The sequence below is a fragment of the Eublepharis macularius genome, chromosome 6 (genome assembly GCF_028583425.1).
Source record: "Eublepharis macularius isolate TG4126 chromosome 6, MPM_Emac_v1.0, whole genome shotgun sequence".
NCBI lineage: Eukaryota > Metazoa > Chordata > Lepidosauria > Squamata > Eublepharidae > Eublepharis > Eublepharis macularius.
This window is the reverse complement of record NC_072795.1, coordinates 120,231,993-120,248,570: the sequence shown is the minus strand read 5'-3', so window position 1 is coordinate 120,248,570 and position 16,578 is coordinate 120,231,993. Positions and strand designations below refer to the sequence as shown.

The window sequence follows — 16,578 nt, the reverse complement described above, 5'->3', positions numbered from 1 at the left end:
ATTTCAGAAAAAAAATCAGCCTGTGTTTTATAGATTATAGCAAAGCTTTTGACCGTGTGGATCATGAAAAGCTATGAAGAGTGTTAAAAGAAATAGGTGTGCCACAACATCTGATGTTTTTATGAGCAACCTGTACTTTGGACAAGAGGTCCTGTTAGAACAGAATATGGGGAAACAGAATGATTCCCAATTGGCAAAGGTGTCAGACAAGGAAGTATATTATTTCCATATCTTTTCAACCTATATGCAGAATATATTATAAGGAAAAATTGATTAGATTTAGAAGAAGCTGAAGTGAAAATTAGTAGAAGGAATGTTAACAATTTGAGATATGCAGATGACACCGTGTTACTGGCAGAAAACAGTGAAGACTTGAAATGACTACCGGTGAAGGTTAAAGAAGAAAGTGCCAAAGCAGGATTACAGCTGAACATCAAGAAGATAAAAGCAATGACTACTGAGGAACTACACAATTTTAAAGTTGACAATGAAGAAACTGAAACTGGTAAACATTTTCTGTTCCTTGGCTCAATCATCAACCAAAGGGGAGACCACAACCAAGGAATCAAAGAAGACTGAGAATTGGAAGAGCAGCTGTGAGGGAGCTAGAGAAGATCCTTAAAGATAAAGATGTCTCTCTGGGGACCAAGATCAAGATAATCCAAACTAAAAAAAAAAAAGAACTATGATATTCCCTATTACTATGTATGGATGTGAAAATTGGGCAATGAAGAAAGCTGATAGGAAGAAAATAAATTTCATTTGAAATGTGATACTGGAGGAGAGTTTTGCAGATACTGTGGATGAGCATCCCCCCCCCCCCAAATGTTCTACATCAAACCATGCCTTAATTCTCCCTAGAAGCTAAAAAGAGGAGACTGAGCCTACCATACTTTGGTCACATAATGAGAAGACAAGGCTCTCTGGAAAATTCAATAATGCCAAGAAAAGTCGAAGGCAGTAGGAAAAGAGGAAGTCCCAAATGAGATGGCTGGACTCAATAAAGGAAGCCTGGTCCTCCAGTTTGCAAGATGAGCAAGACTGTTAATGATAGGATTTTTTGGAGGTCTTTCATTCATAGGCTTGCCATAAATTGGAAGCAATTGACGGCACATAGCACACCTAATTCCATGGGTTTATGGAATTGTCTCTTGCTGCATGGATTTTTATTATCATACGTGTTCCTCTTCCAATATTGCTCTTGCATTTTTATTATAATATGGTCCATCTTTATCTATTTTGTTTCCCCCTTTTTTTACTACACATCACTTTGAATACATGCATAGAAAGGTGGAAGAATTTTTTTAAATCACACTATCAGCGGCATTAGGGCTGAACGTAGGCTACATTCATTCTCTGTCCATCCCCACCTCCTTTCTCTCTCCCTTATCTTCTGCCCTGAGACGGCACCTCACTGCTCCACGCTGAAATAGAATGAAAAATGAACAAGATGTTGCTCTTTAAAGCACTTGTGTGTGGGAGCAGCAGGAATTAAAGTTCTAATCCCTGGGCAAGTACACGTGAGACAGAAAGGAGTCAACGAAAGGAAAACAGAGTGAAGGCAATTTTGAGCCATTTCTCAGTTTTAACTACTATATATGCTGTTAGAACTATGACCGGAGAGTACAACACTGATGAAAACAGGAAAGGGAGGGAAGGTTCAGCTCTAGCCCTCCCTTACCCCATTTTCTATGAAGCGGCAAAATGCTTGCTCTCTGCATGTTTTCAGCTCCTCTGCTAAGGGCAAGTGATGAGAGGAAATGCACCAATCACCTATGGAGTAATGTGTGTTCTATACTGAGGGGAACAGAAATTGCACCTCTCCCACCTCTTTTTGCATGAGAACCTGGAAGGTGAGAGAAGAAGCACAGGGCACACTATCTCAATGAACACTGAGGTCCTGTTCACAAGATTCAGAAATTACATAGCTGTTTGCATTCTCATGGTGTTACCTACTATAATGAGCATTTACGAGGATGCACTTCACTTGCTGTTCTCACCACTGGCATGTACAACATTTATGCATGCTGCAGCGATCCCCGGCCACTTGTGACTCCCTGCAGCACAGTCACACAATCAAAAAGGACGGGGTTACATTTCTTACCATGTTACTCTTACAGTACCACCCTAAGCAGAGTTGTAACTTTTTGAGAAGACGTCTTCCTTTCTTTAGAAGCTTTAAAGGTACTTACAGGCCAACCCCATATCAAATCAGGCAGTACTTTAGATTATAAATTGTAATGTATGCACCAAAAGTGTTTGCTTTGGAAAAAAGAAAGAAAGAAGAGGAAGCTTTTATCTTGATATAGGAAGACTCCCCGTGACAAGCTGTTACCACTTTTTGATTTCAGAATTTAGAAATGCCTGTGGTCACCAACTAGAAATTCATTAAAACTTCTTTAGGGTTCTTGTTCTAAAGAATGCTTGAAGTTTGCTTGCTTGCTTGCTTGCTTGCTCTCTCTCACCTGTGAAACTGATGCCAGAACCCACAACAGACGGTGCATATGAAATACAGGACAATGAGGAAATCAGTCTTTAGAATGAAATACTGGATAAAGTGACTGTTTGGTGTACCTCCTTTTTAAGCCCCCCTTCCGTCTGCCATCCACAGGATCAATTTTGCATTGACAGCCTCAGCTAAGTAATTAAATGATGAGTTTACTTACCTGAAGTAACTGAATGAAAACAACCTCCCATTACTCTATTCTTGGTTTACAGAAGTAGCTTTTCATTTTAAAAGGCCCAAGTAAACAACATCCCTCCATTCGAAGAACGGTACAAAACATCTCTCTCCAAAAAATGCTGACCTTCATGTTCAGATGCCTCAAGTAAGAGGTTCTTGCATGCCTCCTTATTTTCATTGATTTTAAAAATTGTTCGTCACACTAATGAGGGGTGTTTTGCCTACCCATAACTTTGCTAAGTACTTTTGCAGTGCTTGCAAGAAAAGCCCAGGCTTATTTAAAACAAAGACATTCCTTTGTTAACATGGGATGGATTTGAATATAAAAAGGAAAGATGATTGGCAGGTATTAAAACAGGTACACAAGCCATGCTTTTGAAGCAACTGTCATGGAAAGAATTTCCTGTTTTCTGAGATGCGAAGAATGCTCGCATCCAGAGTGTTTGCAGTCCAGTCATTAATTAATATGGACATGATGAAGTGCTAACAGTTTGGGGAAAGGGATGCTGCAATGCTATCAGTATTCTGGCAACAGAAGCACCAACAGAGTTCTTTTCTTACTACATTCTCTCAATGCTCAAAAACTAGGCATACAGATGCAAGAACCTCAACCTTATGTAAACTCTAGCGCATCCAGGTCATTTCAGATTTACTGGTAGCACGGCAGAATCCCCTGCAAGTTTTAAGCTTAAATTCTGCAAAAAAATAAATAAACTGTCTCTCCCCATATATTCCCCAAAGGTCACTCCGATCAGGGGACAAACAGCTGTTGGTGGTCCCTGGCCCCAAGGAGGCCCGCCTAGCCTCGACTAGAGCCAGGGCCTTTTCAGTCCTGGCTCCCACCTGGTGGAATGCTCTGTCTGCTGAAATCAGGGCCCGGCAGGACCTACTATCTTTTTGCCGGGCCTGCAAGACAGGCATATGGCTGAGGCTGGGCCTCCGCTGGCCTGGAAAAAGGGGTGTATAAATCTTAACCCTCCCTATGAAGGCTGTCCACCATCCTGTTTTAAATGTGTTGTTTTTAATGTACATGATTTTTTTAATTGTATTTTTAATATGTTGTTATCCGCCCTGAGCCCACTCATGGGGAGGGCGGAATACAAACCAACCAACCAACCAACCAACCAACCAACCAACCAACCAACCAAACAAACAAACAAACAAACAAACAAACAAACAAACAATGGTTGTTGTGGGTTTTCCGGGCTGTACTGCCGTGGTCTTGGCATTGTAGTTCCTGACGTTTCGCCAGCAGCTGTGGCTGGCATCTTCAGAGGTGTAGCACCAAAAGACAGAGATCTCTCAGTGTCACAGTGTGGAAAAGATGTAGGTCATTTGTATCTACTCAGGAGGGGTGGGGTTGAGCTGAGTCATCCTGTAAGAGTTTCCCAGGGTGTGGAATGCTCATGGCGGGAGGCTTCACTGTAGCCTGAGGAGGTTCTTTTGCATATGGATTGGTGCTTGATGTGCTAATCTTCTCTGCAGGGCTATTGTCGGGGATAGAATGTTTTGTTAGCCTGGTGTTTTTCAGAACTGGAAACCATGCTCTGTTCATTCTTAAGGTTTCTTCTTTCCTGTTGAAGTTTTGCTTATGCTTGTGAATTTCAATGGCTTCCCTGTGCAGTCTGACAAAGTAGTTGGAAGTGTTGTCCAGTATTTTGGTGTCCTGGAATAAGATACTGTGCCCTGTTTGCGTTAGGCTATGTTCAGCCACTGCTGATTTTTCCCGCCATGAGCATTCCACACCCTGGGAAACTCTTACAGGATGACTCAGCTCAACCCCACCCCTCCTGAGTAGATACAAATGACCTACATCTTTTCCACACTGTGACACTGAGAGATCTCTGTCTTTTGGTGCTACACCTCTGAAGATGCCAGCCACAGCTGCTGGCGAAACGTCAGGAACTACAATGCCAAGACCACGGCAATACAGCCCGGAAAATCCACAACAACCATCGTTCTCCGGCCGTGAAAGCCTTCGACAATACATCAAACAAACAAACAAACAAACAAACAAACAAACAAACAAACAAACAAACAAACAAACGGAGCATATTTTAGAACTTTGACTGTGATCTTATTTATGAAGAATTCCACAGAACTTGAAAGATTTTACACGTAGCTGAGTTACTTTAGCTGCTTTTCATAAACTGTATTACATGGCTTTTCTTTTGGGATTTTACTATGGTCCAAGAGAACTGCCTTCTTTTTGACTATTTTAAGGATTTTATTTACTTATTTATTTATCCTAGAATTTAGTCAAAAAATGTCAGACTTCCAGTTTGTTGAAAGGAAATCTGTCCAAAACAGATGCTTGGCTGTTTTATGCAAATACATCGAAAGTCTCTCCAGTCAATTATCAATTCTATTTTCTTTCAAAGAGCTTGGGATTATCCAGATTTTAGGAATTCTGGGTTCTGTGAAAGCTACTACTTGTAGTTTGGATCATCATGTTTTGTGAAGTTTGCACGGAATCACGATGTACAGCATTATGGAGGATTGTTAACTCTTCATTGATGGAATTTTCCCTGAAGAGCTTAAGAAAGCAGTAATAAGACCTTTACTGAAAAAGCCATAATTGGATCTCAAGTACTGGCTAATTATAAGCCAGTATATAACGTGCCCTAAAGATTATTCGAACTGGTATTGGCTGAAAAGTTACAGAAATGTCTTGATCACGTATCTTCCCTTAACCCATTTCAATCTGGCTTTGGGCTAGACTTTGGGACACAGGTTACTTTAGTGGCTCTGGTGGACAATCTCAATTTGCCTCTAGATAAGGAAAATGCCTTCCTTCTGGTTGTAGTGGTAGATGTTCCAGAAATAGTTCAGAATAATCACAACATAATTCAGAATAGAATGAGTTTGCTAAAAACAAATTAACTATCTTGAGTAAGCCACCTATCGCTCAGCCTCTTTTCCTTACAGAGGACTCTTGTGAAGGTAAAGCAAGGAGTATAAAACATGCGGAGTGCAAACAATTCTATTTGTATAGCAATTATTTTTACCCTCCTGACCCAGAGTCAGTACAACAGATTAATTTGAACAGAATATTTGAGTCCTTTAGGATTTAGGCAATACACAGATAACCCTTAAAGATATACATCTCAATAACTTGCAGGAGCAAACACTCAACCTAATTGCTCAAAGCTATAATATTTGCTATGGTAGTCTGAGTATACGAGTATCATATTCAAGGCCACTTTAAAACACCATTTTGTACTCCCTTTTCCTTAAGTGGAATGTTCAAGGTAGATTTTACATGGTATGTTTCCTTTGGAAGCTGTATCTTTGAAATAATCTACCGTACAAAAATATATCTTGAGCAGTCATTACAGGGGTGCAGAAACAACGCATAGGCGAACAATACTAGTCTCTAAGTCTCATCTTTCTAGCTCTCCCAAATCCCCAGCTCTTCATTAGTCAGATTTAAAAATGACATTTCGCAACCTGTCTAAAAACTGGAGAAACCAGTTTTGGCTCCCTGTGTGATTCAGGGGGTAAGCCAAGAGGGCTGTAGATAGAGGGCAGTCAAATTGTAGTCAAATTGCCAACTAAGCAACCATTTCTGGTCAACCATCAATTAACAGGCTACGAGAAAATGCTCAGAAGAACGGCATGGTTGTAACAGCCTAGTCCATCAATTCTGCTTTCCAAGGAATCACACGGGAGTACATTTTAGTGAACAACTTTAGGACTTCGGTGGCATATATAGTCCTCCATAATTTATAGTTTTTTAATTGATTAAGCTTTTTTTGTTTTAGGTCATGTACCACCAAGAATGTCCAAAACTTGCTATACAATTGAGAAGAGAGATTGGATATAAAAGCAGTACTCCTACAATCGTTCTACATCTGTTTTCTGTTGGTAAGTACCTATCAGTTTTCTTCAACTATTTGTATATCCAATATAGACATCCGTTTGAATAACATTATAATAACTGTAAACACTTTATTTTATAAAAAGCAACAATAACATCAGAGAATACCCCAAGAAGGTTAATGGCATTTGGTTAAAATAGTGAAGAAAGATCTAAGGGGAAAAAAATCAGAGGGTTATCCTCAGTAACTGCATTAATTATGGAAGTACGGTATGCACTGAGGCACAATTATTGCTGAGAATTAATAAGGAAGGTTAGTGAAACAGAAGTTTGCTGCATATACACAGCCATTTACTAATGATGTTTTTTACTGAAATCATTAACCATCTCAGGGTAGTAATTCTTTGGTTCCCTCCAGTGAAATAAGTACAGAGACCTGTACTTATTGGCAATGTTCCCTAGAGTATACGATGATTCTGTGACTCAGAATGAATCAGGAGAGGGAGGGCATGAAGAGATGAGCTAGTGCTAGGCTCTTGTGGCCCTTTCTTACATGTTCAAGCTAATGCCAATCACTACTTTGGGGTCAGGAAGGAATTTTCCTCCAGGCCAGATAGGCCAAGTATGTTGGAGATCTTTTGCCTTCCTCTGGGCATAGAGCAAAGGTCATTGGGTAAGGTGAGGGGGAGGCATAGGTGTGAATTTCTTGCACTGTGCAGGGGCTTGGACTAGATGACCCTTGCAATCCTCCATGTGTCTATATTTAAAACCCCCAGGTTCAAATCCTTGCATTGTCAGCTAAAGACTCTCAGGTATCAGGCCTAGGAATGTCCTCTGCCTGAGGCATTGCAGATCAGCCGTCCTTCAAGGAAGATATTATTGAGTTAGGGGGTTTCACAGTGTGAGGCTCCTCCCTCATGGGGGCTGCCTTCCAGCCCTCTGCCATGGTGACCTGGACGTCAGGGAGGTCTCTCAGCCTCAGATATGGGAGTGAGACTGACTGGATTCCATCACCAACAGTCTTTACTCTTCAGACCTGGGAGACAGTAGAGCTAAGCCTCCTTTTCTCCTTCTCAGCCGGGCGTTGGAGCCCTCCTTCTATCCCCCCACCTTCACGTGATGTTCAACCCCACCCTCCATGGCTTCTCCCTGAGGTTAAGGCAAAGCACTTGGGCCAAGGGCCACAAGTTTACCTTGCTCCAGCCCTGGTGCTACTCCCCCGGATTGCCTCCACCTGGCCATTTGCTACCTGGTCTGTGAGAGGTGTATAGCCCCTGCTGACAGTCAGCGGGGAAGGTTGTATGAGCAGGTCACTCTGTCCCAGCTTGGCCTGCTGGGGAAGTCCTTGCTCCTTGCTTGGGGCCATCAGAACTTACCCGGCCAGGATGCCAGGCAATAATGTCATTGGAGGGAATCCCTAGTCGGACTGTGCTGTCAATTGAGAGTGTGCCAATGCTGTTTGCTGTTGTCTCCACTCGCCACGGGCTGCAACCCTCAGGGCAACTGCCATTAGGTAAATGAGGCTTCCTCCTGCTGATGTCTCAGTCACTGTGGAAGTCTGACCAGGAAAGAGGGTTGGGCCTCCCTCACTGAGGCTTCGTCTGGGCCAGGCTCTAGTGCCAGGTTTGGATACACAGTCAGAATTGGCATAAAATAGTTCCTTATAAAATTACCAGTGACCAATTTCCATCTATAATAACTGATACTGTTGCTGAAATCTCATTCCTTTGAGGGTGGTTGCCATGGGAACAGACCCTGAAAAGACTCTTCTGCTTTTGATTTTAAAATGAGCTTTGTCATGCCCCCCTCCAGGTTATATAAATTCAAAAATACATGTAGATAACAGTGCATCGGATAAAAACAAAAGCTGTGACTGTCAAAAGAGGATTTCCCCATTTGTTAACGGCAAAGTTTATGAATTGCGATCCAAAAGTCTATCAGGTTATATAGCAGTTATAAAACATAACAAAATTTAGTCAATTCCAGGAAAAAGCACAGACTTTGTTCTATGTAAGTGAATTTTGGCAGGAGCTGTACCAAGTGCAATTATATTTCCTATGAAACTCTATAAAGGTAGAGAAGACCTAACAGAACCTGAACCAGGCAATCTTATTATCGTGCAGGAGAAATTCATGGACTAGTTTCCCCTTGGTTGGATCCAAAGTATTACAAGCAGAATATGGGACTTTCCAGACTCCTGCTTCTGTCCACCAAAATCCTGCTCCTAAGGTCACTGCCTAATCATGAATAGTGTGGACAACGAAGCGGAGATTGGGGAGATAAACAAAAACTGCCCCTTCTCCAACAGAGGGAGGGAATAAAGGATAATTACAGTGACAGTCTTTCAAAAGTGTAGCGAGGATGCACTTCTAATGCAAACTGAGATGTCACTCTCGCACACTGTGCAGCACAGGACTTTCTCAATGGATTTAACCAGGGGAACATACAAAGAAACAGTCCATTGACAGACACAATAAACTGGGTTGGTTGGTTTCCCCTGAGATGTAGCTGTTTCCTAAAATGGTAGTGTACATGCAGCATTGATTTGTCATGTTAGGACAGAGATTGAAATTGTTGAAGGGCAGAGGTCACTGCAATGCAAAAAGAGAATCCAGAAATACCTTCTTCAACATCTGACAAATATTCACCATCACTGAGAATTTCAGGGGCATTCGCTTTACGAACTGCATGATTTAAGCGAACAAAATGTTACGTTAATTTTAAAAAATGGAACAACAATTATGTTTACCAGTAAGTTACGCTACAAGAAACCATGAAAGATAAGCAGAAACTTCATTATATCATACCTTCATCATCAGACATATCCAAAACTTCATTCATAGTTTCTGGTACATTCATTTTATGTTTTTCTGTGACAGTCTGCAAAAGATGATGAAACATCATTTTAGGCTGAAACTGCCAATAGCATTTTACAGAAAATAACAAATGTTAATAACAAACCGTATTTACAGTTTCCCCTAGGTACTCACAGTGATCCACATATATATTCATTCAGTAATTCTTTAAAAAGAATGTGTGTGTGTTATGTGTCATCAAGTCGCCCCCAACCTATGGCAATCCTATGAATGAGAGTCCTCCAAAATATCCTATCATTAACAGACTTGCTCAGATCCTGCAAACTTGAGGATGTGGCTTCTTTTATTGAGTCAAACCATCACATTTGGATTTTCCTCTTTTCCGACCGCCTTCCTCTTTTCCTAGCATTGTTGACTTTTCCAAAGAATCTTGTCTTCTCATGATGTGACTAAAGTACTATAGCTTCAGTTTTGTCATTTTAGCTTCTAGGGAGAATTCAGGCTTGATTTGATCTAGTACCCACTTATTTGTCTTTTTGGCCATCCATGGTATCCGCAGAACTCTCCTCTAGTACCACATTTCAAATGAATCAATTTTCTTCCTGACAGCTTTCTTCACCATCCAACTTTCATATACATACACAGTAATGGGGAATACCATATTATTTTCTTGATATTTCAGCAAAGAGACTAAAGGCTTGGCTACATAAGATACTAAGTGTTCTGGGAACAGAACTGCCACAAGTATTATTTTAATTTTAATTTTTTTTTAAAAAAATCAGGCCTTGTGTGTGTGAGATTCCAATTAGGAATACAGCACCAGGAAAGGGTTAAGCTCTCCTATTGTACTGATTTTCCAATCTGAAACAGTCTCAAGGAACTGTTACTCACCTTATTGGGGCAAACTTACAGATACTGATGTAAGTAATTGTGTGTTTGTCCCACTATGGCACAAATAGCACCTCCTGGGGCTATTTTAGGTTGGGAGAAGGCACTGAGGGGAGAAGTTTAATTTCCTTCCATCCCTTCATGGTCCTGGTTGGGCCTCAGTGTGCCTGATTTTTAAAGGGGGTGGAAAAGGGGGAGCCCTGGGACATCTACTCATGGACTTCCCAGTATCAGATGTCCTTTAGTCCTGAGTTCATAGCTAAAGCAACAATTGAACGGAGAGTTTTGGTACTCACAGTTCATTCTGTAGCTTAAAAAACACAGGGCAGGAATAAGAAAGGAATTGAATATTTAAAACCCTGGCATTACTGTGAAAATATCCAGAACAACAATCTCCTCCCGGCAAATGTTTTGTAGAAATCAGTATCAGGGCAAAATTATAATGAAATGACAAGTAGTGACGACCAAAAGGAAAACCGATAGGGAAATATGCTTCCTCATCACAAAATTGCAGTATTGGTGATATCGAGAGAAACGCTGTGAACAGTTTCCCTCCTGTAAATGAACATTGTCTTCCTACTCTTCCCACAAGGAACACAGGGCAGTGTAAATATATTTTCCCTCCACCATTTCCTCCCTCATAATAACCCTGTATGACAGGACTGAAAAACAAGTGACTGACCCACAGCGACCAGTGAGCTTTGAGGCTGACTTGGGATTTGAACCCAGATCCCAGCAGTCCTGAGTATGACATTCTAATCACAGTGATACTCAAAGTCACATGAAAACACAAACTATGATGTGGTTAGATGGCTCATTTTATTCCTTCCCAACCATATTTTTGATACAGCTAGGGCAGGCAAGATGCAATCTGTGGAACTTTCCCACAGGACTAGTCCAGTGCTAACTACATATACTAACAACCATAAACCAGGTTATCTGTCTCTTGAATGGGACTGTTCATAAGCATGGTGGTAACCAGGGCTTTTTTCCAGCAGGAACACGGGGGAACGGAGTTCCGGAACCTCTTGAAAATGGTCACATGGCCGGTGGCCCCGCCCCCTGATCTCCAGACAGAGGGGAGTTTAGATTGCCCTCCGCGTCGCTCCAGCGGCACGGAGGGCAATCTAAACTCCCCTCTGTCTGGAGATCAGGGGGCGGGGCCACCAGCCATGCGACCATTTTCTCAGAGGGCAACCCACTGAGTTCCACCACCTCTTTTCCCAGAAAAAAAGCCCTGGTGGTAACAGGCCCTCTGCAATCGAGGAAAGTGGGGCCTGTGGTATAAGCGTTGGCCCAAATCCCAGTGCAACATTCCTGTTTTAACAGGACATCACTGAAGTGCTTAAAAACATGAATTTTGGTTGTCTTCTCAGTCATTTTTTCCTGTTGCCCAAAGATTATTGAAGATTCATGTCTTGGGACTGATCCAAAATACCCTACAGCAAGCAACAATTTATCTTCCCTAGCTGTATGATTTTAAGCTCCCAGAGTTGTTCTCGCCATTATTTGTATTACCAAATTAAACTGTTCCATAGGTTTGGATTTACACTAGGAGTTTGCTTGAAGTGAGTTGCAGCTCTGAAAGCTGGAGACTGCAGCTGTTTTACAACTGATCCCTTCTTGCTAATTTGCAAGAATCTGGTTCACAAGCTTTGGGGCCCTTTGTGCTTTCCAGCAGCAGTGCAGAACTTGATTTTCCGTGGATTCATCCTAAAGTGCTGCTGTAATGCTTCAAAGCCCAGCATCGCAGGCACAGAGCCGAATGAATTGATTTTCCCCATGTAGGTGTCATCGAACCTGGATCAGATGCAATGATCTGGTCAGAAGAACCTATACAATAGGCACAACTAGATTTGCCGACCTCCAGGTGTTGCTTGGAGTTCTCCCAAAATTACAACGCATCTCCAGGCTACAGAGATCAGTTTCCTTGGGAAAAAATGGCTGTTTCAGAGGATGGACTCTATGGCTTTACATCCCTGCTGAGCTCCCTCCTCTTCCCAGTCTCTGCTTTCCCCAGGCACTGCCCCTAAATCTCCAGTAATTTCCCAAGCTGAAACTGGCAGTAGGGTTGCCAGGTGCCCACCTATGATGGGCAAACTCTGGATGATTTGTATATCTGTCAGCTAATTGCTGGTTGATTGGCGAGAGGAGGCAGGCTAGTGAAGTGCTATGTTTGGGGCTGAGTTTTAGAGAATCAGCCCTGGTGCAATGCTATCACTTTTGGGTTGCAGAGGAAGTGATGAAATTGCACAGTGCTGCGGAGCGCATGTGCAAATCAGTAAGTTACCAGTGACCCTGTTAGCGGTCAGAATTACCCCCATAATATTAGAAGGCTTGTGGTTATGGATATGCCATGAACCCCTTCTCTAAATATGTTCCAGCATTAAAACTACTGCCCAGGCAGGCAGAAAACAGGAAAGCTGCTGCCCAAGCAGGAAGCCAGATTCTGCCTGGGAGATGGAACATGCAAACATGGGGAGAAACAGGTGAGGCCAGCTCACCCCCTCGCTTGCCCTGGAGGTGTGCTAAGGATCCTGATACAATAGGGCCTTCCCGGAGTTCCTGAATTAATCAATGCCACCCACCCTATTGATCTCACCTTACCCACTTGCCTGTTCTCAAGCGATCTAGAGGACTGATAGCCCCACCCATCCACCTCATACGTCATCAATCATAATTTGATAACTTTAGTTCCTCCCTGGAAGACTTCATCAGACCTTCCTAATTCTTTGTTACACCCCAGAGATGGTTTACTGGCTTATTGTCCCACTTTGGGAACAGTTCGCCAGCTCTTTGTCTCGCCCCAGAGACAACTTCGCAATCCTTTGTCCCACCCCAGGACCAACCACTCAAACCTTTGTTTTGGGGTAGAAGATGCAATCTTCCTCCAAGGTAGGATCCATGGTATAAAGTAGGCTGACCCTCAGCCCTAAACTGTGCACTTGCTTGGATCCAGCATTCCACTCTCGAACCTCTGTTCAAGTCCCTCCTGCCTTGAAGCGCAGGCCGCTCAACGCTGCTTCTCTCTCTTGGACGTCTGGATAGGTAAATATCACCCAGACCCTCAAACTCTATCCAACTTTCACCACTGCTTTTCTAGTTAGCTCTGTATGCATTACGTGTGCTGAGCCATCCAGGTCAGGACCCAAAAATGGCTTATTTACTTATCAGCCTAAAAACAGAAATAATGTCAGAGGTTGTGTGAATGTTTGCCTAGACCAAAGGTGAGAAACTGTCTTGGCATCACAGAGTCCAGTGAAAAATCCTACTCTATTTCAAGCTTATTTCTGCAATATCTGTAATTTGTAACTGTATATTCTGATTGCATTCAGTCCAAAGTATCTCTGTTAAGTTACATTTGCCACCAAAATACAGCCATACTTACAATTGTTGTCATGGTCTCTTCTGTCACTACCTTCAGAGTGTCGACCACTGAAATGTAGCCCAGTCTTTTGGCAATGGCAAGGGCAGTGTTCCCATTCTAAACAACAAAAAAGTTCATCAAAACTGACTCCTGTGAACAAGATACTAAGGCTAAACAGATGAACACGGGAGAACTAATGTAGTTTGCTTACATTCAAGAAAACAAGTCTTGATCAAATCTTAAAACCATTGTGAGCTGCTGACGCTGCAGCAAGGAGATAACGCCTTGCATAACACTTGCATCTCCCCCCCCCCCCGCTGCCCAAAGCAGTATATCTGCCTCACAGATTCTCAGAGCAATCAATTCATAATTTGTAACTATCCTGTACAAACGAGCTACAGAGCCAATCCCAAAATTAGAGATAATCTGGATGCAACTCTTAAAATGATGCAGAACACAAAGTGATGAGAGAAACATAATTTACTAAACGATATGAGCCTAACAAACCTACATACATTAATAATTAGTATCAACTTTATACCACTCAAATAGTCATGGCAGCTACCCAAGAATCCTAGAAACTGCAGGTTGGTGAAAAATTCTTCATACCCTTTCACAGAACTACAATTTCCAGGGTTCCCAGGGAAGGAGTAGGAGTATGATAGTTAAATAAATGTGTCGGTATATTCTTAATTGTTACCAGACAACATTCGTCCACCCAAGGAGTAGGGTAAGTAGTGACGTCACAATGCGTGTGGCAATTTTCTATGTCTATGTACTAGCATACTCTGCAGCAATCAGAGTAAGAAGGAGGTTTGCTAAAGATGCAATGCTATGTGCACTGCAAACCTGGGACCCATCAGGATTTTCTGGTGCACAACAACCCATGATTGGAAATGCCTGCCCACCCACATAATGTACAATGTGTCATTGGTAAAGCTGTGGGAAGCACATTTACCACGCCAAGATTAAAGCAGCACTAAGCTCAGGGAAAATGGAGGAAAGCACCATGCAAGTTATGGGCTGGGTGGGCTTGACAGAGAGAACCGATTTTAAGTATTTGCAAGGCTTACATACTGCATATGTGGATGCAGAGCAGGAGCAAGGCACTGCTAAAAGTTGTTATCCCAGGATACAAGGAGAACTGGGATCAGCTTTGCTAAACAGGCCATGTTAGAGAAATCCTGGGGTCCATGAACCCTAATCTTTATTTAGTCATTGCTGCCAGCAAAGATGCATGGCTGATATGCTTCTGTGGCGCAACAGTGCACTGACATGTGTGTGTACGTACTCCCCTCATCTTCTCACTGGCCTTCCACAAAAGCAATACAATCAGTCAAAGAAGGAAGCAGCAGTAAACAGAGGGAAAGCATGACGATGCTACTGAAACCACCGCCAGGAATAGCATCCCTGATGCCTCTCACTTACCACAGTGAGCTCATTAGGCGACGCGCCATTTTGGAGCAAGACGTTGATTATATGGGTATGTCCCTGTTGTGCTGCTTGGTGAAGGGGGGTGTAGCCATTCTATATGGGAGATGGGGGAAGGAAGAAGAAAATGTAAAGGGATTTTTTTTTCTCTGTCTCAAAGCCAAGACTACCTGGGCGGTGGGTGGGGAAAGAGGTTGTATAAAAAAAAGTGGAGTCATACCTTTGTTTTGGCATTAACTTTCCCAAATTGCTGCAGAAGGAAATTAACTATTTTGATGTTTCCGTAGTGGCAGCCAACATGTAATGGAGTGTATCCCATCTGGAAGTACAAGTACACAAAAGCAAGGGAGCAAAAAGAGGAAAATTAACACATTTCCCAAGTGATAATTCAATACATTTACTGAAAACAGCAACAGCCCTATCCAGTTGTAGTTGTGCTTAGGAAAAGGTATCTACGCATTTATTTATGTATTCATTTATACCCTGCCTCTCTCCCCAGTGGGAACCAAAAGCAGCTTATATCATTCTCCTCTTCTCCCTCTTATACTCACAACAACCATGTGAGGTAGGTTAGGTTTAGAGTATGTGACTGGCCCAAGATCACTCAGCAAGTTTCCATGGCATGGTGGGGATTTGAACCTTGGTCTCCCAGATCCTACCCTAACCATTATACCACACTGGCTTCCAAAGACTAGCTGCACCATTCATCACCAATATGGACTGTGATGGGAACTGGGATGCACATCCCATTGAAAGCTTTGACAAACCTCCCAATGCACATTTGGATGGACATTCAGTTTATGACTTGGTCATCTGTGTGTGTGACGTGCCATCAAGTCACCTCCAACCTATGGCGACCCTATGAATGAAAGACCTCCAAAACGTCCTATCATTAACAGACTCGATTAGAACTTGCAACCTGGAAGACGTGGTTCTTTTGTAGTGTGTTTTTGCCCCAGTCTAACTAAGGAGATCCATGCATATATCACCGGCTGTATCATGATTTGTGGCTTCTTGACTCAATAAAAGAAGCCACAGTTCATGATCTAGCCGGTGATATCTGCATAGAAGCCTGTTTATATGCATGGATCGTCTTAGACTGGGGCAAAAACTCTACAAAAGAGCAAACATTTCATGTCAGATCTTCAACTATATAGGGGAGGGACAATATCTTTGAGGGGTTATGCTTTCAATCATTTCTTCTCCCTTCCTGCAAAACTTGACTTTCACTGACAAAAATGTAAGGCACATGAAGCGAAACTCCAAAGATTTCTTAGTTTTCATCTTTTAGAGCTTAAAAAAGCTTTAAAATCTTTTTTTAAAAAAAATCTGGTTTCACCTTCACATGCCACCAAGCGTGTAGAGGGACATTTAAATTCCAGTTGCTTCTCTATTAAAAATACTCTACACGGTGCACAAATCAGCGGAACACAGAAGAAAAATGATCATTCAAATGGGAAAGGAGCAAGGGCTAAACATCTCACTAAATTTATTTCAAGTATAAATTTTAATCAAACTTCTAGACCGTGACGATGAGGACTTAGATCTTAGAATTTTTCCAAAGTGAAGATCT

General features: G+C 42.2%; 1 protein-coding gene across 1 annotated transcript in view; it reads right to left on the bottom strand.

Annotated features, from left to right (window-relative positions):
• The window catches only part of ANK3 (ankyrin 3), a 307,582-nt gene that overhangs the window by 107,853 nt on the left and 183,151 nt on the right, over positions 1–16,578 (bottom strand). The window contains exons 19-23 of the mRNA XM_054982849.1: positions 15,226–15,324; positions 15,003–15,101; positions 13,596–13,691; positions 9,311–9,383; positions 9,125–9,187 (exon numbers count right to left, since the gene is read on the bottom strand). Coding sequence (XP_054838824.1) covers positions 9,125–9,187; positions 9,311–9,383; positions 13,596–13,691; positions 15,003–15,101; positions 15,226–15,324 — 430 coding nt within the window. The remainder of the gene's footprint in view (positions 1–9,124; positions 9,188–9,310; positions 9,384–13,595; positions 13,692–15,002; positions 15,102–15,225; positions 15,325–16,578) is intronic.